This window comes from Bombina bombina, chromosome 1 (genome assembly GCF_027579735.1).
Source record: "Bombina bombina isolate aBomBom1 chromosome 1, aBomBom1.pri, whole genome shotgun sequence".
NCBI classification, from domain to species: Eukaryota; Metazoa; Chordata; class Amphibia; order Anura; family Bombinatoridae; genus Bombina; species Bombina bombina.
Window position 1 is genome coordinate 164,134,844 of NC_069499.1, and position 24,590 is coordinate 164,159,433.

Genomic DNA, 24,590 nt, shown 5'->3' on the forward strand with positions numbered 1-24,590 from the left:
TCAGTGCGTAGACAGAGCACTACAAAACTGTCATTTTATTATTTACAGGACCAGTTCACTAATGTGAAAGGAGTTCAGGAGCAGCAATAACACTCTATTAGTAGTTTGCAAAATATATTTTATGTTGAGACCTTTCCTTGTATATATTTTTTTTCTGCCGTTTAGATAGCAGATATTTACGCAGTGTAACTTAATTCTCTCTGTAATGCAAACTGAACTGATAAATTGCCTGCAGTTTGTGTGCTAGCCGTGTAAAAAATAACAAAGATAGAATTAAAAAAAAGAGAGAGAAGAAAATATTTAAAGGGATACAAGGCATCCTTTCTGATATAAAATGTGAGATTTTAAGGAAATATTTACAGAAAAGACTATGAGGTTTACTGTAAGCCTAACACTAGTATATTTAACAGTGTTAGCAGTTTCAATTAAATATTATTTTTCATTTGGGTAAAATGTCCCTTTAACTAGCCTGCATCCCACTGTGAGTGTGTTTTTATGCTGCTTATGCTTGCTTAGGCTATTTAATGAACGTCAGTATACATTTTTATCATACGTAAGGCCAGTGGATCATTGGGAATAATTTAAAGGGAAATTGTATTGTTATTCTTGAGTAGAAAGCTTATTTTTGTGTTATATGTGATTGTTATATTTGGCTGGAGAGCTGCAGAATGGTGAATATCAAATTATACACAGAGTTAGATCCAATAATTGTGTTGTTGTTGAAATAATTAGCATTTATCAGGTTTTAGTGTGAATTTTATATTTTTAAGCAGTAAACAGTGTTTCTACTTTAAGGAAAAATGAAACTTTGAGCTTGCCTTACTATCCTTGAGAAGAATGATAACACTGTGCATGTTTTGGTTTTCTTTAAAAAAAAAAAAGTTCTCTCTTGTGTTTGGCTTTGTTGCAGAGAGAAAGATTTGTACTTTACATTTAACGCGGCAGTACTAGTGTTCTATGTTTTAAAGAATGATAACTATAAATTGCTAACTGAAAAAAACCCCAAGTATTTATATTATATTCTGTCACAGAATCTAACTTAAAACTGATCATTTTATTTCAGTGGCAGTCTGCTGTCAAACTGAATCTCACAGATATTACAGAACTCTTTGTCATTAAAATAACCCCCACTGAGTTCAATAAATAAATGAGATATTATTTAACGAATTGATTTAAGGGACACTTTACCAAATATATAGCTATATGGTTACTAACCAGTCTACAGCTATAACTGCAATAAATTTGATTGCTGCTTAACAGCTAAGCCGTGGTCTATAATAAGTGTCTACAATAAACACCCCTATATTAAGGCAATAGGGGACGGCAAACAAATGAAGCACAATTTATCTGATTCTACTGAATTTACATAACTTGCTAATTTATCTGATAATAGTTTTGATCTAACAAAACTGATTTATTTTACAGTGACAAGACTGGATGAGTCAGACTGGATTCTTGGGCTTTTCACAAGTTATTTGTGCCACACCTGACTTATTGAAAGGGACAGTCTACCATATAATTGTTTTAAAGATAGATAATCCCTTTATTACCCATTCCCCAGTGTTGCATAACCGACAAGGTTATATCAATATACTTTTTGCCTCTGTAGTTGCCTTGTGTAGGGGACTTCTTCCAGCCCACAGTTTTAATTATATGGCTTACGTGTATTTTGTCTCTTTGTGTTGCAAAGAGATTTAAAAAGCCTGTGATAAGAAGCAGCCCTCAAAGGCTTAGAAATTAGCATATGAGCCTACCTATGTTTAGTTTACACTAAGAATACCAAAAAAAAAGTGAATTTGATGATAAAAGTACATTGGAAAGTTGGTTAAAATTAAAAGTCCTATCTGAATAATGAAAGTTTCATTTATACTAGACTGTCCCTTTGACAGTGGATTTGCTTGGTGCATGCGAGCAGGAGATATATGGAACAGTGGCTGTATCATCATTTGGATACTTAGGTGTTTGTGTGTTCTTTTGTAAATTTATGGTTAGGGATTTTATTTGTCAAATATGCAACTGGAGTTTATTGAGCATTTGCAGTGATTCCATCATTAGTATGATATCAAAGTATTGTGCATAGTAGACGTTGCAGAGCCAGGGTATAGATGGTTCTTATGGGATGTTTTTAATTATTTGTAGTGTTTTGCGAGTGCTGTATTTCAGTGAATGTAAGTATAAATGTTGAATTTCAGGTTAACTGTGGTTGTTTAGAGTTTGTGTCGGCTGTTAATGTTTGGTTGTGTGGAATGGACAATTGGTTTTAAATGTTTGCTTATGTTTTTCTCTTTTGTGACTGCGGGTGGAAGCGTGCTGTATGGATAGCATATTGAATAGTGAAGTGTATTTGATTTTGCTTGCTATTGAGAATTGTATCTGCATGAGTGGAGTGCATGATTTGTCTTTTAGTTTCTTGTTATGTTGTGTTTGCGTGCCACATGGAATGTTTCACGCAAACAGGGGGGAAGTATTGATGTGTATCTTTATGTGATAGGGGTGATTGTTTGTAGGTAAGAGGTAAGAAGGTGAACCTAAAACGTTTTGAATCTCCTCTTACAATGTTATTGCCTAACCACCAGCTGTGCCCTAAATTTCCCTGTCTTATCCCTATGCAGGATGCACTACGTCCCTAGGATTGTCTAGAACTTTCCTTCATTGGGAATCTGGCCACGGACATCATCTACCTTGATGGCCACCCCGGTCGTAGCCTGTATACCCATACCCCACTCCTTTTTCCCTCCCTGGTGGTTTCTATCTCTTCATTGTCTTTCTGTGTTTTGTTTTGCTCTCATATTTCAGATGCCTAAAATGTTTTATTTTTCTATTTGGTTATTAACACTATATTTGTATTTGCAGGATGAGATCATGCAGCTGTATCCAGAGATTAAAGACACTAACTGAATTATTTTTGAGTTTCCATATTTAGGTAAAATCTGTACAGACAAAATTCCATAAGTGCACTTTTCAAAAGATTAAAGATTGAATGCAAGTAAACCTTTAAAGAAAGAAAAGATGAAGATAAAAGACCTTTTGTCAAGCTTGTTTTAACCACCATACTGCAGTAAAAGTTGCTGAACTACCTTTGGATCCATTCTTTGCATTGCATGCTGGTACCAGCCCCAGAACTGAACTCTGGGTAATCCATGACTGTTTCCTCTGATGTGTGTCTTCAGGACATAAAGACTATCCTTCTCTGGACTGTGCCTTGCCGGTTGATATGGAGGACCTGTTATGCTGTTACAGGGTCAACCAATTAAATTAGGGGAGCATGCTTTATTGGTATTAGTGCACATTGTAGTTTATGTGCTTAACAAAGTAACCCTTTAGATAAATGTAACTGTGAACTTTGCAGTATTGTAACCTATTGAATGGCCCACTGAGTATAAAAAGATGTTTAAGGAAAATGCTGCAATATATCAGAATATTTTACACCCTTCACCCTCTAGAACATAAGGAGGACACGTCTCAGATAGATTTTTAAATTAATTATACAGAGAAATATTTATGTAGGGAATAGCATAATTATAGTTCATAAAAGCAAGTGCATTTTTCCCTTTTATTAATTGGTATGGTATCGGCAATTTTAATGTGGTAATTCCTGATGTTTGTCAAAGAAAGGAATTATCTTACCATAAAAGATTTTGTAGTTTTAAATGATGTTCTGTTTGTATTCTTTCCTCATACAGGAGTGTGAGAGAATTTAGGTTGCATAAAATCATTAGGAAACTAGTAGTGTTTATATCAGATGAGATTGTTGAATATTAGGATCATGGTTGGAGAATTATAAACATTATAGAAAGCAGCCATGCAGAATAAAGCAACACGAGGTTCTTTCATTTTTAGTAGTTCAAAGTGACAGTGTAAAGAAATTCATTTATTTTTATTGACTGTTTTACTTTTTTCATTTTTGCTACAGGGCAGGCCTTAGCATAAGTTTTAGCATAACCATTCAGCCTCTTGATGAAGTCTGGCAGGTTTTCACTTGCTTAGTATTCATGAAGTATCGTTTAAAAGTGTATAGAGAGGTTGTAAATTATTCTCTGTAAAAGTATCAATGTATTTAGTTTGTATTATATATCAACAATGTTTTGTTTGGTTTTAAATGGCATAGGATGAAAGTGAAGTTTTATTTGGACATAAGTGTGATTGTATTGCGGTGTGTACTCATCTTGTGCTGTTTCTGTTTCCTTCTTAGACTCCGCCATGACTCGAGTGTCTGCTTGCCATGGGGATCCACTGGTTGCCTTGTCTACCCCATTAACAAACCATCAGATTTCCAGCATCTCCCTGCGGAAGAACACTGGATAAGCACCCCTACTGCAAATGAACTGTTGGAGAACTGTATTATAGCAAAGTGTCTGAGGAAGGTGAAGCGCTCTAAATGGACAAAGACTGTTCTTAAAATGATCAGAGGCCACCTAGAGACAGTTGTGCTGTTGCTATGTCATGCTTTACTGTGGAGAAGGAACTGTTGGACATATTGGGGGTGCTAGCAATGCAGGTGGAGAAATAAAAGATGCAGTGTTGTTTGGGGGTAGATGGGGTGCTGGTTGGGTCTTTGTGCGGATAGACCGGTAGTTTTGGGGAGGCTGGAAGGTAGACGGAAGGTATTGGAGAGACCGCACCTATGTGCAGTGACAAATTGTGCCCTATAAGCCTATAAAAGTATATCACGACATGTGAATATTTTTCTCTTTAGTATTCTCACATAGAGTTCTGTTACCATAATATTAGGCTCTACTAATTTTCTATGCCTGTCTATTGTGGTGTTATTCTGTTAGAATAAAAGAGTGGAATGTTAGGGGTTAATGTGAACCTGACTGGAGCCATCTTGTTCCTGGCAGCCATCTTGTGATGATTAGCATCCATTTTGTAATGATTAGACATTATTATAATGGTTTATTCTGGAGTGAGAAAATATATGTTTGTTATTGTATTTTCCTTAGCCGGTTAGCCTTGTAGAAGTTCCATGGCCTTAAGCCCAGAAGAATATTATATGAACAAGATGGTCCAGCGACCTTGTTGTCTTCGCAGATGCATGGTTTATTATGACTATCAGATATTGTTTATGAGCTAGTGAATTTCCAGAATCACACTGTGTTTAACTGTGTATAACTGTGTAAAATGATGCGGCCCTAACGTGTCATCCCCTTAACCCTGTATGCTGTTATTGAAGTCTATAAGACATGCTTGCACTGTTCAATAAATATGAATAGCTTTGGATCAATTGCTGCGTGGTCTGAGATTATTCTAAAGGATATCCTTATCAGATAATCTACATCTGCTTCAGGTGGTACAGTGGGCCAGAGGCAGAGGCAGGAATAGGCATCTTGGTTGAAACTTTTGATTCACAAAGCTTATTTGGAGGCGAGGCAGTCTCCGCCTCAGAGAATTACAGCTCATTCTACTAGATCAGTTGCCACTTCTTGAGCTTTCAAGAATGAAGCTTCGGTTGATCAAATTTGCAAAGCAGCAACTTGGTCTTCTTTGCCTTTGGTAGAAAGCCTGCAAAGCTTCCGGCGCTTGAAACCCCAGAAGACGTGCATGGCACGTCCTTGGTCGTTAACGACCATTTTTAATAGGACGTGTCTGGCACGTCCCCGATCGTTAAGGGGTTAAAGGGATATTCCAGCCAAAATTGTAATACACATGGATGCATTTCAGTTTTGAATAGAAGCATATTTTTAAAAAAACATTTTTTAGATTTATTAAGGAAAGATTGCATACAATAATCATAAACAGATACCATATATCACAAGTAATGACATTACATATTCTGGGTGATATCGAAATATGCACGTAAATACTTTCCCATCTTTATGATTTTTCAATTTCTTTCAAACATTTGTAAACAAAAAAACCCCCAACAAACTAATAACCTTGTTTCCCACAAATCGCATCAGTCTGTATTGATATATATCCAGTTGATATATTCTTACTTCTATTTTAGGGGGTGCAGAGGTCCATGATAGAGTGTCTATATTAGGTCCTGGGAGCAAAGCTAAAGTACAGACCGTAGCAATTGTTGTACTGTTTCATGAGAGCATAGAGAGACCAGTAACCGTGTAATGAGCCTTGCCACACTAGGGGTCTGTATGGTGTGACTTTATAATATGGAGGAATATAAAGGGATGGCATCAGGGAGAGGGGGAGGGGCCTGGTGAAGGATGGCCATGTTTCTCTAGATCTAAAAGATAATTTACTCTGTCAATCCACATTGTGTTGGAGGGTATTGAAGGAGACTTCCTATGTCTAGCTATCAATGATTTAGCTGCATTGAGGCGAGATCTTAGTCTACAGTTAATGTTGGGGAGATCATTAAGTAAGGCAATTCTTGGTGTTAAAGTAATATCTTGCAAAATGGTGTTATGGAGGTAAGATGTTATTGTTTACCATAGTGGGGTAATTTTGGGGCATTGCCACCAGATATGTATTAGGGAACCGTGTTCTTCACATCCTCTCCAGCAAAGCCGGGAGGCATCCAGGTATATAGAGTGTAGACGGGTGGAGGTTAGGTACAACCTCATGAGTACTTTGTAGTTTAGCTCTAGTATTTGTGGTGATGTTGAGGATTTGCGTGTGTTACGGAAAAAAAATTCCCAATCAGTTTTGTCTATAACTTGATGTAAGTCATGCTGCCATTTGATTGTGTAGCTTGGTAGTAGAAGGGCATCTGAGGCTTGTAAAATTGTATGTGCTACTGATAGTGGGTGTTGGACCGGTCTACCGTTTAGGCACAATGTCTCAAAGGATGTTGGGGTTCTTAGTAGATCAGATCTGTGTGCACAGGACGAGATATAATGCGAACGTTGTGCATGCTTCAACCAGCTCACAGATCCACCATCACATAAGGCAGTAAACCTCTCTCTATTTACCAGTTTCCCATTTTCAATAAATTTAGTTAGTGGTAGAGTATGGTCCCATTCGCGTGTCCTGCAGATTTTATTATCCAATCCTCCCACAAGTTCTGCATTTAAAGGGATCGGGGAAAGGGGTGAACGAGTTTGGGTTATGTTATTTTTCCCAGAAACCACAGTGTCCCAGGTATGGAAAGAGAAGCATTTTTTTAATATACATGTACAGTATTATTAAAAATGCTTCTAATATAAGCTGTATCTGTTTCAAAAGTGTACTTAAGTACGCACCATGCATAAGCACTTACTCAGAATGCTTAAAATGCTTGTACCATCTAGTAATGATTAAGTTTGCAAATTGGTGACATGATACAAGCACCACTGGTGCTCTCAGAAGCTGCAGTATTTAAAATGCTGGAACACCTGGAATATCTAGTTATGCTTCATATACACAAGCAGAAAAAAACAGTGATAACTTTTACTAGAAACATGTTTGCCAATTCATGTATAGTGCAAATATGTTTTTTATTCAAACATGTAATTCATATATGTGCATTTAATATTTTGACAGGAATGTCCCTTTAAGTGGAGCCATTTTACTGAACTATATGCCTCACAAGATTGATTCAGGAATAATCAGACACCTGAGGACAGTTATGGCTGGGTATGGATTCCAGCCTTCTATGTTCTAATGACAGGTGAGCAAGAATCCAATTTTGTAATTTAAGTATGTTTTAAACATTATTTAATAAAAACTGTGGCCTTTCTGAGACGGCTCAAGTTTTATAAAACAGTCTTTGCACATGTCTTGACCACTTGGCTACAATTTAAGCCAATATTAGGTTAAAGTTCGCTAATATATATAAAAAAAAAAATCTTAACTGCATAAATTATCATTGAATAATGTATAATATAATTATGCAATTCATTTGTGCTTTGGATAGCAGAAAACGTTATAATATTAGTATTGCACTAGCCCCACTCGGCTGACAACATTTTCTGTGTATAACACTGCTGCGACATCCTTAATTGTATGTGTGATAAGCAATGGCCAAAATTCGAAGCACAATGTTTTTGAAAAACAAAATCCAGATGGTAATTATCAGGGTCTGACTCTACAATATATTATAGCACAATCCTACATTATTTAGCCCAGCTATCACTAATCTGTAAAACTGCGTACAAAAGAGGACAACGACTACAGTGTATGTTATGTTTAAGGGATATTGTACTGTAAATGTTGCTCCTCTTTATTATGTTCTCAATGGACCATTTTACATGCTGGAGTGCAACAAATTGTTGACAAACAGCTTATTTACCTTTGTTTTGTCATTTGAAATAGCTACTTTTCACCATGGTTACTAACCTGCTCTCACCCATCAGCTGATTATTTCACCTGTGCACTGGTTCAGCTATAAGTTTGTTGTGGGTACTTGAGGACCGCGGTTGAGAAACAATGCTCTATAGAAAAGCTATAATGGGGAAACCAATATTAGAGTACAATGTCATTTACTTAATATCTCACTAGTCAGATAATTGTTTAATAACAAAGACCAATATTCAGCTAACTAAATCTATAGCTCTTTTTTTTTTTTAAAAACACAAACCATTTACACTAATCTCCCCGGAATAGCTGGTGTAAACACAGCCAAAGGTTCTGATCTTTAGTTAATAAGTTACAGAGAGAAAAAGACACTTCCAAGTACCGCTAAGCACGCCAATAAGGTGGTTATTTGCACACTCACAGAATTGCTCTGTTGACCGTAAATGGGGTAATAAGAACTAAAGTGACATTTGTAAACAATGAGATCTATTTTTTTCCTGTAGAACTTTAAGGGACATGAAACCCAAAAATGTCCTTTCATGATTCAGATAGAAAATATAATTTTAAACAATTTTACAATTTACTTTTATTATTTAATTTGCTTCCTTCTCTTGTTATCCTTTGCTGAAATGTTTATTTGGGCAAGCTCAGGAGCAGCAGAGAACCTAGGTTCTAGCTGTTGATTGGTGGCTGCATATATATACTGATTGTCATTGGCTCACCCATGTGTTCAGTTAGAAACCATTAGTGCATAGCTGCTCCTTCAACAAATGATACCAAGAGAATGAAACAGATTAGATAATAGAAGTAAATTAGGAAATTGTTTAAAAATGGTATTCTCTATCTGAATCATGAAAGAACATTTTTGGGGTTCATATCCCTTTAATGTAAACATAGCATTCTGGGCCATAAATTGCCTGAATATTCTGTGAGAATGAAACTTGGTTGCATAATTTGGTCTCATTTTGTCTCCTGTCATTACCTCAAAAATGTTAAAATAAATGCAAATAATTATATGAAAGTGTTGTAGTAGAATCTCTATACTGACGTGAAAAGTAAAAACCGCACTTGCACAGCGATTTCTACCATGCATATGAGTTAGTATCATGTAAGCATGTCTATTTATTTCTTTACAAAAACATGGAAATCAAAATTAAAATTGTATGATTTATGGATAGTAGTAAACAGCACTTCAAAAAATTACTTTATTAAGATAAAGATCCATCATTTTTCAATCTATGACACCTTATCTGAGTGATGATGTATTTTGGAGGACTTTCCCAAAGTAAAGATTTCTAACCCTTTAAGTTAATAAGGTATAAAATCTGGTACTTCACAGTAATGCCCAATGCAGTGTTCTCAACAGAAAATGTTGGCAGCCGGGTGGCATTTGGAAGTAGTCGGTAAGGGCGGTGTAATACTTAGCAATTTTATAACATTTTCTTGTATTTATAAATGTTACTTATGCTATCCAAAGCACAAACTAATTGCACAATTTAAAATAAATTGATTTAATTATATTTTGTGCAACAAACATAATAATAAAAAAAAAATTAGCTAGTTTTAGCTTAATATTGGCATAAATGTTAGCTGGGTGGTCGGTAAAATCAGCTGGGTGGGCCACCCATTAAATAGGTCCTTGGGAAAAGACTGGCAATAACTGATAAGGACTCCTGCAGTTCTAATTGTAGAGAGGGACTCTCTTTTAAGTGAAACAAGGACAATTGACTATAATCTTCCTTTAAAGTAACATTAAAGTGAAGGTAAACTTTGATGAATGAAAGCCCGTTTTTTTTTTTAAATACTATTTCATTCATCAAAGTTTAGATGGCAGCCGTTTTGATTAAAAACTTACCTTTGTTTTTTTCACAGCCAGAGCAGCTTCCCCCACCCGGAGATCCTCTCTTCACACGTCAGCAATGACTAATCCAGCTTCCTCCAATCATGGCATGGCCTCAGGCAATGACTACCCTGGGGAGAAAGCCGTGATTGGAGGAAGCTGGATTAGTCATTGATGACGTGTGAAGAGAGGATTTCCGGGTGGGGGAAGCTGCTCTGGCTGTGCAAAGAAGAGAGGTAAGTTTTTAATCAAAACGGCTGCTTTGTAAACTTTGATGAATGAAAGTGCCACTGTTTTTAATAGTATTTTTAAAAAACGGGCTTTCATTCAAAGTTTACCTTCACTTTAAAGTGATTGTAAAATTCAAGTACTGCAAAAACATTTATGAAACCAACCTAACCTCAGTACTTAAGCCGCTACTTTTTTTAAATTCTTGCTCATATTCTTATTAAAGAGCAGTACCACCCGCTCTCTAAGTATACAAGGCCACTAGTCTTTTTTTTCTTTTTTTTTTTCTTTTAGTGGATATTTGAATAAACATCATAAAAAAAGGGTGACCAGAGGAACAATGTGGGTAGTAAATAAAATTAGACTTTTTTACTTTTAGGCAGAAAAAAGGACACTTTATGAATGAAAGATACTTAAAAATAATGATTATTTTTATGGTTCTTTGATAAGGAAAATTGTTGTTGCATTTGCACAGTTTAAAGGGATGCTAAACACAAATTTGTTCTTTAATGATTCAGATAGAGCATGCAATTCTAAGTTAACTTTCTAATTTATTCCTATTATGAATTGTTCATCGTTCTCTTGCTATATTTATTTAAAAAAGCAGGAATGTTTAGCTTAGGAGCCAGCCCATTTTAGGTTAAGCACCCTGGATAGCGCTTGCTTGTTGGTGGCTGCATTTAGCCACCAATAAGCAAGCATAACCCAGGTTGTGAACCAAAAATGGGCTGGCTCCTAAGCTTTACATTCCTGCTTTTTAAATAAAGATAGCAAGAGAATGAAGAAAAATTGATAATCGATTAAATTAGAAAGTTGCTTAAAATTATATGCTCTATCTAAATCATTAAAGAAAAATGTGGGTTTAGTATCCCTTTAAGAAAGAGGAGTTGGGGTTGTCCTGCCCTCGTCTCATTCAGTATGGTGGTTTAGCACTAATTCAACTTAGTCATTTAATAATTTGTACATACAGATATGTAAGCCAATAATATCCACACCTAAACTACTGCTGCAAATACAGGTAGCCCTCGTTTTACAACGGTTCAATTTACACCGTTTCAGAATAACAACCTTTTTTTACAGTCATGTGACTGCTATTGAAAAGCATTGAGAAGCAGTGATTTATTAAAATAGCCAGTAGGCGGAGCTGTCCTCTTGTGTTGCAGCAAAACCAAGCAAGCTGAAATTAATCAGTTTAACCAGACCTGAGCTATCGAGCAGATTTCAAAGGAACAAGATCTTCCTGTCTATAAATCAGTCCAGATTGGAATGCATAGAAAGAACTGTTTGCAGAAAAATGCAAGTAAAGTCTGTGTTGTGTTATTATTTTATTAGGTTTATAATGCTGTTTAGCAAATGTTTTTGTTCATTTAACTTAGTTTAATTAAATATTCTGTGTTGTGTGATTATTTTATTAGGTTTATAATGCTGTTTAGCATTTAAAATCTTCATTTCAAAGCTTTAAAAATAATGTATTCAGTGTTACTTATGACAATTTTGAGAGGGGCCTGGAACCTATCTCCCTCACTTCCCTTTGACTTACATTATAAACTGGGTTTCAATTTACAACGGTTTCGATTTACAACCATTCCTTCTGGAACCTAACCCCGGCGTAAACTGAGGGCTACCTGTAATGTTTTTCCCTATCATGATTGTTGCAAATCTGATAAATGACTAGAGAGACAAGATAAGAAAGAAGAGGGAGGAAAACACAAGTTCCCAGAAAAAGTAGATAACAGTATTAACCCAAGCCTCAAATGGGAAAACATAGAGCAAGCTCGATGTTCAGATGTATTTTACAGAACGGGGCAGAACGATAATGAATGGATATTGCAATAATGTTATACTTTAATAATGAAATAGCCATTTAAGAGGTCATAAATAGTGTTCTATGCAAAATAAATAAACAAATAGTTAGAGAGAAATTAAACAGCTCTAGATTAGAATATAGACGGCCAGATTACGAGTTTTGCGTTATGAATGGCTCGGTAATAACTTGCAGGCAATATGGCAGCGTTGAGCTCCATACCACACACAAATAGCAGCGCTGCTTTGAGCTGATTTTACGTGTTTGTGCACGATTTACCCATAGACATCAATAGGGAGAGCCGGCTAAAAAAAAAAAGCCTAACACCTACAATGACGGAGCGTAAAGCTCCGTAACGCAGCCCCATTGATTCCTATGGGGAAAGAAATCGGCCGCCCCCAACATACTAAAGTTCTTAACCCCTAAACATCTGGCCTCCCACATCACAAACACTAAATACATATATTAACCCCTAAACCTAACCCTAAGTCTAGCCCCCCTAATTTTAATATAATTAAAATAAATCTAAATAAAAATTACTATTATTACCTAAATAATAATAATAATAAACCTATTTAAGACTAAATACTTACCTGTAAAATAAACCCTAAGCTAGCTACAATATTACTAATAGTTAAATTGTAGCTATTTTAGGTTTTGTTTTTATTTTACAGGTAAGTTTGTATTTATTATAACTAGGCAGACTAGTTAGTAAATAGTTATTAACTATTTACTAACTACCTAGCTAAAATAAATACAAAGTCAAATATTTAAACGAGTAACACCTAATTTAATAGCCCTATCAAAATAAAAAAGCCCACCCAAAATAAAAAAAAACCCTAGGCTACACTAAACTGCCAATGGCCCTTAAAAGGGCCTTTTGCAGGGCATTGCCCCAAATAAATCAGCTCTTTTACCTGTAAAAAATAATAATAATAATAATAAAAAAAAACAAACAACCCCCCAACAGTAAAACCCACCACCCACACAACCAACCCCCCAAAATACAAACCTACCTAAAAAACCTAAGCTCCCCATTGCCCTGAAAAGGGCATTTGGATGGGCATTGCCCTTAAAAGGGCATTTAGCTCTTTTACGGTGCCCAAAGTCCATAATCTAAAAAAAAACCCACCCAATAAACCCTTAAAAAAAAAACTTACACTACAATTAAATAAACTACATTAATTAAATACAATTAACTAAATTACAACAAAAAAACCCACTAAATAACACAAAATAAAAAAAGAAATAATCAAATATTTAAACTAATTACACCTAATCTAATAGCCATATCAAAATAAAAAAAAAACCTAGCCTATACTAAACTGCCAATAGCCCTTAAAATTGCCTTTTGCGGGGCATTGCCCCAAAGAAATCAGCTCTTATACCTGCAAAAAAAAAAATACAAACAACCCCCCAACAGTAAAACCCACCACCCACACAACCAACCCCCCATCCTCTTCTTTCGATGGCTATTGAAGAATGATTGGAACATCCAATAGAATGCAAGCCAATAGGATTAAAGCTCAATCCTATTGACTGATTGCATCAGCCAATAGGATTTTTTACCCTTTAATTCCGATTGGCTGATAGAATTCTATCAGCCAATCGGAATTCAAGGGACGCCATCTTGGATGACATCATTTAAAGGGAAACTTCATTCTTCAATAGCCAGCGAAAGATGCTCCGCGCCGTATGTCTTGAAGATGGAGCCGCTCCGCGTCGGAAGGATGAAGATAGAAGATGCCGTTTGGATGAAGACTTCTGCCCGCTTGGAGGACGACTTCTTGCCGCTTGGATAAAGATTTCTCCTGGCTTCGTTGAGGATTTCTTGCCGCTTGGGTTTTACTGTTGGGGGGTTGTTTTTATTTTTTTTTACAGGTAAAAGAGCTGATTTCTTTGGGGCAATGCCCCGCAAAAGGCCCTTTTAAGGGCCATTGGCAGTTTAGTGTAGGCTAGGGTTTTTTTTTATTTGGGTGGGCTTTTTTATTTTGATAGGGCTATTAGATTAGATGTAATTAGTTTAAATATTTGATAATTTCTTTTTTATTTTGTGTAATTTAGTGTTTATTATTTTTTGTAATTTAGATTAAAAAAATTTTTTAAATTTAATTTATTTAATTTTAGTGTAATGTTAGGTTTTAGTGTAACTCAGGTTAGGTTTTATTTTACAGGTAACTTTGTATTTATTTTAGCTAGGTAGTTAGTAAATAGTTAATAACTATTTACTAACTAGTCTACCTAGTTAAAATAAATACAAACTTACATGTGAAATAAAAATAAAACTTAAGCTAGATACAACTATTAGTTATTTTGTAGCTAGCTTAGGTTTTATTTTACAGGTAAGTATGTATTTAGTTTTAAATAGGAATAATTTAGGTATTAATTGTATTTTTTATTTGGAATTATATTAATTATGTTAAAGTTAGTGGGTGTTAGGGTTAGACTTAGAGTTAGGGGTTAATAACTTTAGTATAGTGGCAGCGACATAGGGGGCAGCAGATTAGGGGTTAATAAGTGTAGTTAGCTGGTGGCGATTTTGTGGACAGCAGATTAGGGGTTAATAACAGTAATGTAGGTTGCGGTGTTGTTAGGGACAGCAGATTAGGGTTTAATAAGTGTATGTAGGTGGCGACGAAATTGGGGGCAGCAGATTAGGGGTTAATAAAATGTAACTAGTGTTTACGATGCAGGAGTGTGGAGGTTTAGGGGTTAATATGTTTATTATAGTGGCGGTGAAGTCTGGAGCGGCAGATTAGGGGTTAATAAATTTATTTTAGTGTTTGTGATGCGGGAGGGCCTCAGTTTAGGGGTTAATAGGTAGTTTATGGGTGTTAGTGTACTTTTTAACACTTTAGTTATGAGTTTTATGGTACAGCTTTGTAATGTAAAACTCATAACTACTGACTTTCAGGTGGCGGTACAGATCTTGTAGTTATGGGCTGTACCGCTCACTTTTTGGCCGGACAGGCAAATTCATAATACCGGCGCTGTGGAAGTCCCATTGAAAAAGGACTTTTTAAAAAGTGCGGTAGTTACGTTGCGTGACGGCCAAAAAAGTGTGTGGTACAGCTGTACCTACAAGACTCGTAATAGCAGCGGTAGTGAAAAAAGCAGGAGGTATGAAGCTTTTTCACTCATAACTCAAAACTCGTAATCTAGCCGAGATTTATTAATAATACGCTGTTAGAAGAAATAAAACCATTGCGATATACATTTTTTTGCCCCTTTCCTTTAATGTCTCACTCAGACTCCATAGCTGTCAAGGTTTTTTTCCCTGTTTCGTTTGCCATGTGCTGCTGGCAGCCATTTTACTCACCTCTCTTCCTGACTATGGTGCATTGTGGGGGATGCTGCTCATTTCCTGCACTTCCTTTTATGGCCAGACTGGTGTGCATCATCCGTGTGAGACAGGATGCAGTCTCAGAATTGTGATGTCATCACTTATTATTTAAAGGGCATCTGTTCAGTATGCTTTGCTTTGCATTGTCTCAGACCTGTTTGTGAGAGTTCCTGTGTATTACCTGGCTGCCTGACGTCCTTCCTGGTTCCTGATCCCCGGCTCGTCTGACTACCAGCTTGTTATTTGACTTGTGGACTTTTTATTATTTTTTGCTATTAATAAAGGTGTGATTATTTTTGCACTTCTCGTCTCAGTCTGATTCCTGGCACCCTGACAATAGCCCACAAGCTTAACGCTGCTATATTATACAAAGCCATTGTTTACTCACTCTAATATTTATATCTCCCTTTAACCAGCCTCAGCAGACAAGAGATCTAACAAAAGAAGAAAAGGAAGACCAGCAGCACAACGCAGTAGAAAGTAAAACTACTATGTTGTCTTAAATACATCATTATGCCCAGGAGTTATTTAGTGTTTGGTCCCTTTAACAAAATAGAAACCATCATTTCTTGTTGAGCATCTTGAACTGTGTGCCCATGTAGTTAGTATTTAGCTTTGCTCCGATTGAAGCCAATTTACACAGCTGCCAGACTAAAAATCGCCCAGCTGCCCAGTATCAGTAATATGAGCAGCTTTTGTGTCCAGAAATAGGAAGCAGTTTTGTGCCCAGCTATTTATTCAATATTGAGAGAGGCCTTTGGGTTGGCAGTTACAAGGAAGTCTGGCACCCACTTGTCTTTGCAGGCATGAGGATCAGCTGCTAGCTAACAATATATAGTCAGGATAAGATATAGCATTATAGGGCCCAGCTGTTTACATGGCGATAACGAAATAGATCTAACAACTACAAATTAATTTGGTAAAACTGTAGTTTTAGAATTAAAAGAGTCAGTATACACCAATTTTCAGATAACTCTATGTAATAGACACTACTATAAAGAATAATATGCACAGATACGGATATCAAAATCAAGTATAAAACCTTTAAAAACTTACTTAGAGGCTCTCAGTTTAGCTCTGTTGAGGAGGTTAGACTGGGACACCCACTGACATAGGCTGGAAAGCAAAAAGAGCAGATACCCCCTCCCCTGCATATGAAAAGACCCATTAGACAACCAGGAGCAAGCAGGACATTAGTATACATCTAAAACGTTGGGGCTTGGTTAGGAATCTGAAAATCAGGACAATGTTATTTAAAAATAAGAAAAATATTAATTTTTACATTAAAAAAACCTGTATGGGCTATATAAGTGTATCATCTACTAAACAATAATGCAAAGAAAAATCTACCGTACATTGTACCTTTAAATGCCACTTTATCAAATATCAAGTAAAAATCAGACTACTTACTTCTAGGAAGCGACAGTGCACCATTAATACCTGTAGAATCGGCATAATATAACCAACTTGTCTAACTGGGGGGAAAACATCCACTCAGTGCACTGATCCCATCAGCTCTATGATTAGTTAAAAAAAAAAAAACCTTAGTGAACCATTTATTGGTTGTGTGATTTGTTAAAAATTTTTTTAAAAAATATCTTTTTGTTTAAAGAGATATTAAAGTCAATAGTTTTATATCTGCATAGTATATTTCAGAAAATAAGTATTGTACTGCAAAATAATTTGCATAAAAAATTATTTTTTAAAAGCGATTTGTTAGCAATTGTTTGCACATTGAGAGTGGCCATGGAATAACCCACACTGACAGTCCTTATCTATGATAAGTTACAGACCAGATATAAATGTGCTCCTGCACTGATCTAACTTTACTAAAAGCCCTCTCCAGCCTCATCAAGTGCTATGTTACTCTATGGGCCAGATTTACAATTCCTGCAGGCGGACAGGTTTGGAAATAGTAAAACTGTCCGTCTGCAATCGCCACTTATGATGTTGCATCACATCGCGTATCAAACTTTAACATTACAGAGGATTCTTGGGCAATGCTGCCCTCTGCTTTGGCGCAACCAATTTGTTCTCTTGATAACTTTTATTGAAAAGCAGGGACGCAAGCTCAGGGGTGTGCACATGTCTGGAACACTATATGGCAGCAGTTTTGAAAGAATTTTATCCATTTGCAAGAGCACTAGATGTCAGCACTATTTCCTGCCATGCAGGGCTCTAAACACCTACCTAGGTATCTCTTCAACAAAGAATATCATGGGAACAAAGCAAAGTTGATAATAGAATTAAATAGTTTGTTTTTTAAATGTTATGCTCTGTCTGAATCACAAAAGAAAATGTTTGGGTTTCATATCCCTTTAACTGGTAAAAACAAACTCAGTACAGGTACAAAAATCCTTTATCCGAATTGGCTCGTACCAGAAAAAGGTTTTTATTTTGGAATATTTGTATATTTGCATCTGTAAAATGGGACAGCTTGGAGAGGGGATGGCACCAAGTATAAACAACATCTTGTGTCATTACAGGTAGCTGTATATCATTTTAATACTTTGTATACATAGTACAATCAGAAAGATAAAACAGTACTGTAATCAGAAAGGCGATGGTTGTCATTTGCATTTTAGAACACAAAAAACAAACAAAGACACGGGCAAAGAAGATTGTGACTTACTACTGGGGAAAAGAAATCATGTTTAATAATTTTATTTAAAAAAATAAAAAAGTCTAGATTTCAGAATAACTCTAGATTTTGGAATTTTAGCTTTTGGGATTTGTATCTTTACACCATTTATGCCTGCCCTATTGGTAAAGAGAGACTCACAGGTATCTACAGTACGGTCTTATTAATATGTGTAAAATGTGTATATGTCTGACATAACAGTAAAACTGTAGTTGCATATACTCTTCTTCCTCTCTCATAATGAAACCCTGATTTACAGTTAAAAGGGACACTGTACTGTAAATGTGTATCCCCTTAAATGTGTTCCAAATTACTTTTTATACTTACTGCACAATATTAAATATATGGGAATTTGTTCATGTTTATTTTTATATTTCAAATAACTGTTTTTGCTCATTAAAAGAGACAAATTACCCTACATTTTTTCCCCTTTAAAAGGGACACTCAAGTCAAAATTAAACTTTCATGATTCAAATAGGGCATGTAATTTTAAACAACTTTCCAATTTACTTTTATCACTAATTGTGCTTTGTTGCTTGGTATTCTTGGTTGAAAACTAAACCTAGGATGTTCATATGCTAATTTCTTAGATCTTACAGGCTGCCTCTAATCTAAATGAATTTTGACAATTTTTCACCACTAGAGGGCATTAGTTCATGTGTTTCATATAGATAACATTGAGCTCATGCATGTGAAGTTACCTAGGAGTGAGCACTGATTGGCTAAAATGCAAGACTGTCAAAAGAACTGAAATAAGGGGGCAGTTTGCAGAGGCTTAGATACAAGGTAATCACAGAGGTAAAACGTGTATTATAACTGTGTTGGTTATGCAAAACTGGGGAATGGGTAAAAAAGGGATTATCTATCTTTTTAAACAACAACATTTCTGGTGTTGACTGTCCCTTTAACAAAATGTGCACAGTCTTTTAATATTTACACTATTTGAGTCACCCGCACCTACTGAGCACGTGAAAGAGTTCACAGAATATATGTATATGCATTATTGATTGTCTGATGGCTTTCAAATGAGTGGAAATAGACATAACTTTGAAATTGGTCAGAAAAAAAATCTACTTATTTGAAGTTCAGACTAAGTGCTATTGCATTGTCCTTTTATCTTGCATTTGTTAATTATGCAAATCTACTGTATATACTGGTCCTTTAATTTGTTTCCAATTGTTTATTTTACCTGATGGAGCGTATTAAATTGTTTACAAATAGCTCTTTATCTTTATATCGGCATTTGAAATAGCTTATTTTGCCCGTGGTATCCCCACCTATACTGTATATTTCTACAGGCTATAGAAAAGTTGTGTTAACATAGGCAGCAGAAAAAAATACACTCCCAGTGGGAGGTAGGAGAAATAATCAATAAAATGTTAATTTTCAATTGTTCTAGGTGTTGGTGGTATTAGGGAGAAGCTGGGTGTTCCAGGGGGGAGTATAGCTGTAGGTGTTCTGTGGGAGTTAGCTGGGCGCTCCAAGGGGAGTATAGCGCTCCCTATTATATCCTATGTGAGACATATTGCCCCTCGCCGTCACTTTGCAGGCCGCCCCTTTTATTAGAATATATAGAATTTGTAAATGATTTGAATATCAGGGCCTAAGTATTGGGCTTTTGTATACAGACATAGATGCATGTGTGTGTACAGAAATAGATAAAATAAGGAAATCTGATTTCCCTGCAAGATCAACCCATTTTAAGAAAACAATACAGCAATTTCATATACAACAAAAACATAAAGAAGCAATTTCTCATAAATATTCTGCTCTGCAGCTGGCATAACAAGTCATTGGAAACATATTAAGGGAAACATAATTTTGCAGTACACTGTCCCTTTAAAGGGACATTGTACACTAGATTTTTTTTTTTTTTTTTGCATAAATGTTTTGTAGATGATTAATGTATGTAGCCTATACAGGGTTTTCTAAATAACATTGTGCTGATTTTCAGACTCCTAACCAAGCCCCAAAGTTTTATAAGTAGACTGTTGTCTACCTATTCCAGCTTGCTCCGATTAGTGTAAAGGGTTTTTTCATTTGCAGGGGGTGGGGGTGTCTGCTTTTTTTTGCTTTCCAGACCATTACAGTGGGTGTTCCAGCCTAACCTTTTCAACAGTGTGAGCTTCTAAATAAGTTTTTAAAAGCTTTTATACTGGATTTTTAGATCAGTATCTGTGCAAATTATTCTTTATAGTAGTGTCTATTATATGCAGTTATATGAAAATTGGTGTATACTGTCCCTTTCAAACCATCATCTCTTGTGCAGACCTGGTCACGTTATCTCTTTTTGTACACAGAATCTAATAGTTAGGTACTGAAGCGCTAAATAAAGGGACACTGAATCCAAATTTTTTTATTTTGTGATTCAGATAGAACAGGCAATTTTAAGCAACTTTCTAATTTACTCCTATTATCAAATTGTATTCATTCTCTTGGTATCTTTATTTGAAAAGCAAGAATGTAAGTTTAGATGCTGGCCCATTTTTTGTGAACAACCTGGGTTGTTCTTGCTGATTGGTGGATAAATTCACACACCAATAAACAGGTGCTGTCCAGGGTACTGAACCACAAATTGGCTGGCTCCTTAGCTTAGATGCCTTCTTTTTCAAATAAAGATAGCAAGAGAACAAAGAAAAATCAATAATAGGAGTAAATTAGAAAGTTGCTTAAAACTGCCTGCTCTATCTGAATCACAAAAGAAAATTTTTGGTTCAGTGTCCCTTTAAGACTGCAGGGTTCAGAGAGCAAAACCTGGTATTTCAGATACAAAAATCTCTCTCTTTGCCACCCTCCACTGGAGGTTAATGTATGCTGTTATCTCCCGTTTACATAGCTTTTCTACAGCTTTTGTATCATATTTTTAATATAGCTGGCGGTTTCAACCGGCAAAATCAGCTATTCCAAATAACAAAATAAAGGTAAACTGTAGGAGGGTAATCACCAAAGGACATTTACCTTCATGAAACCTATGTAGGCTTGACCTGTTACAGGTCATGAATTTAATCTATGCTATGTACAACATCTGATTTACTAGAAAAGCTGTCTGTTACTGGGAATTCCAAGCTATGTAGTGTGGTAATGTAACCACTAGTAACATTACCATGCATCTAAGAAACAAATCATGTAGTCTATAAAATGTGAAGTCATTTCCTCTGATTAACAAGCACAACAACTTTAGATTAGTAGCACCCTTAATCTTCTGATCAGTTATAGGTTTGCTGGTCATCTTTACAAGCTTACACACAAAAAAAATGATCACCATCTAACTCTATCTCCATCCTCTTCCAGACAGGGAAGAGGGGGGGTAAAACAGCACTACTAGTGGGCAGCAGATCAATGCCAGAAAATCTAAGGACCCTAAATGCCTGCAATCCACTGGCAAGAAACTGCGAGCCACGAATCCTTGCCATCCACAGGACCAGAAACTACAGGCCCTGAATTCCCGCCATCCACTGACAAGAAACTGCAGGCACTGAATCCCCACCATTCACGGTCAAGAAACTGTGGCCCTCAATGCCCCTCATCCACGGGCAAGAAACTGTGGGCTCTCATCCCTCCCCATCAATGGACAAGAAACTGTGGGCCCTAAATCCATGCCATCCATGGACAAAAACTGTGGGCCATAAATCCCTGCCATCCATGGAAAAAAAAACTGTGGGCCCTAAACCCCTGCCATCCATGGACAAGAAACTGTTGAGCCATCAATCATCATTCATGGACAAGAAACTGGGAGCCTATCAATCCTCATCCATGGACAAGAAACTGGAAGCCCACCAATCATCATCCATGGCAAGAAACTGGAAGCCCACCAATCATCATCCATGGACAAGAAACTGGAAGCCCACCAATCATCATCCATGGACAAGAAACTGGGAGCCCGCCAATCCTCATCATCCATGGACAAGAAACTGGAAGCCCGCCAATCCTCATCATCCATGGACAAGAAACTGGAAGCCCGCCAATCCTCATCATCCATGGACACAAAACTGGGAGGCCGCCACTCATCATCATCCATGGACAAGAAATTGGGAGCCCGCCAATGATCATCATCCATGGACAAGAAACTGGGAGCCCATTAATTATCATCATCCATGGACAAGAAATTGGGAGCCCATTACTCATCATCATCCATGGACAAGAAACTGGGAGCCCATTACTCATCATCATCCATGGAGAAGAAACTGGGAGCCCATTACTCATCATCATCATCCATGGATAAGAAACTGGGAGCTCATTACTCATCATCATCCATGGACAAGAAACTGAGAGCCCATTACTCATCATCATCCATGGACAAGAAACTGGGAGCCCATTAATTATCATCATCCATGGACAAGAAACTGGGAGCCCATTTATTATCATCATCCATGGACAAGAAACTGGGATCCCATCAATCCTCATTATCCACAGAAAAGAAAGTGGGGGACATAAATCATCAATGTATATGCACAAGAAACTGGGAACCATAAATAATTATCTATGGGTAAGAAAGTATGAGTCAAAAATCCTTACCGTCTATAGACAAGAGACCATCAATCTTCAATGTATATTGACAAGATACGGGGATTCATTGAGCCTCTGTGTTTACAAATGTGAAATTGAAGTATTTATCACCAACATCTATGGGCAAAACAAAATGGTGGAAATCCATGCCTCAGCATTTGCTGAAAATAAAGTGCACTACTGTGGACAATTTTATATTAAACAAAGGAGTCACTCTGACACAACAGTGCAGTTCAAATTATACAGAGAAGTGTCACTATTTATGAACAAGAAATTAAAGGGCAAAAAGCACTGGTAGGTGGGGAAAACAAATTGAAAAGAAATGAGGCATCAAACACCTTTATCATTTAAGAGGAAAGAGTGTCCAAACACACCATATACAAAGAAATGCTACATTAAACCTGTCCATCAATAGATGAGAAACACTATACTGTTGACACCATATGTTCAAGAGTAGAGTGTCTATAGACTTCAGTAAAATAGTGGCTATGGCTACAATTATTCTCACATGGTCCCATGTTCATTAACCATTTTATTCTAGCACAAATATAATAACATATTTTTTTATATAGATCTAATTTGGTGTTGTCAGCTCAAATTTTTTTTTTCTTTTTATTCTCTATATTATGGGATTTGAATACAGTCAAGAAACTAAGTGACTAATAGTATTTACACATTGGTTACATTATTTTATATATGACTGAATATATTTGATATATAATAAACAGACAATCCAGAGTGCTCTATGGAAATGTTTATATTAAACTATGCAGTCACTTAGAATATGTAACTCCCTCATGTAGATAGGGTGCCATACTTCATGTGTACAGGATGCCATGATCTAACATTGAGTTCTGCATTATTTTATATATATATATATATATATATATATATATATATATATTTATATATATATATATATATATATATATATATATATATATATACACACACACATATATACATACACACACACAGTCACGTTACATATTTGAGTTTGTGCTGTATTCACATTGATGAACTATGCATTGTTACACTAACATAGCAGTTTGATTTACGTTACGTATGGCTAAAATGCTTATACTATGTGCTTATGAGTGTTTATATGGTCTACACTCTACAGAGTCACTGGGCTCGCACTGTGTATACCGACACCATAGGGTATGAGCAGCCTTTGCTGTCACCCACCTGCCAGGCTGTTGTAGCAGTCCACCTCTATATTCTCCACTGCAAGCCGCTGTTCCTCAGTTAGCGGTGTTCCCTGTGGCCCTTCTGGTGGATCCCGGCCGGGCTCCGGCTCCCCAGGCAGCCCCTTGAGTTCCAACAGTGCCCGGTGGTACTTGCCGATAGCCTCCCGGTACTTCTTGTCCTTGTAGCACTGCGCCCCCTGGCTCTTGAAGTCCAGGGATCTGTGGATCAGCTGTCCAGGGTCCCCCCGGACACCCCCTAAAAGGCTGCCACGGTCCATAGCTCACTGGACGGTGGGTGCTTCCATGCTCTGCCCCAGGGCTAAGCTTAATAATGGCTGATATCAAGACCCAGGGAACGGGCTAAGGGGCACAGAATATACCGAAATCAGTAGACTGCTGGGGATCAACAGATCACAATAAAAGTCCAACATATAATATGTAGTTCAGATATCGATATGATGCTTTCAGGGTATAAGATCCAAAGTGAGAAATCCTCAAACTGGGGGAATGCAACAATTTAGTGGAAAGAAGCAAGAATTCTAGAGCAGAGATTTGGCTGCTGGATACAGGGAGAAGGGACCGAGAACAAAATCAGGAATCCAGAGATGAGGACAGCGCACGGGAGATCACAGCACTCAGCAGACTCGTCTGCAAACAAACCAGACAGAGGCAGCTCCCTCCTCCTCCAGTGCAGCCCCTTCCTGAGCTGTTAAAGGGACAGCCTGCTCCCTGCGTAGGGATGACAGTTAGTAATGGGGCTGTATCATGGGCACTGCAATTAGCATCCACTGGCTGATTCAGGATAAAAATCAATTTGCAAATGTCAGAGCATGGTTACATTATACAGTCATGGCTTATGTAGT

At 36.7% G+C, this 24,590-nt stretch overlaps 1 protein-coding gene across 1 annotated transcript in view; it reads right to left on the reverse strand.

Moving 5' to 3' along the window:
* The window catches only part of TTC9 (tetratricopeptide repeat domain 9), a 110,649-nt gene extending 86,264 nt beyond the window's left edge, over positions 1 to 24,385 (reverse strand). Inside the window, exon 1 of the mRNA XM_053697694.1 lies at positions 23,726 to 24,385. Coding sequence (XP_053553669.1) covers positions 23,726 to 24,005 — 280 coding nt within the window. The 5' untranslated portion in view covers positions 24,006 to 24,385. The remainder of the gene's footprint in view (positions 1 to 23,725) is intronic.
* Positions 24,386 to 24,590: the final 205 nt, after the last annotated feature.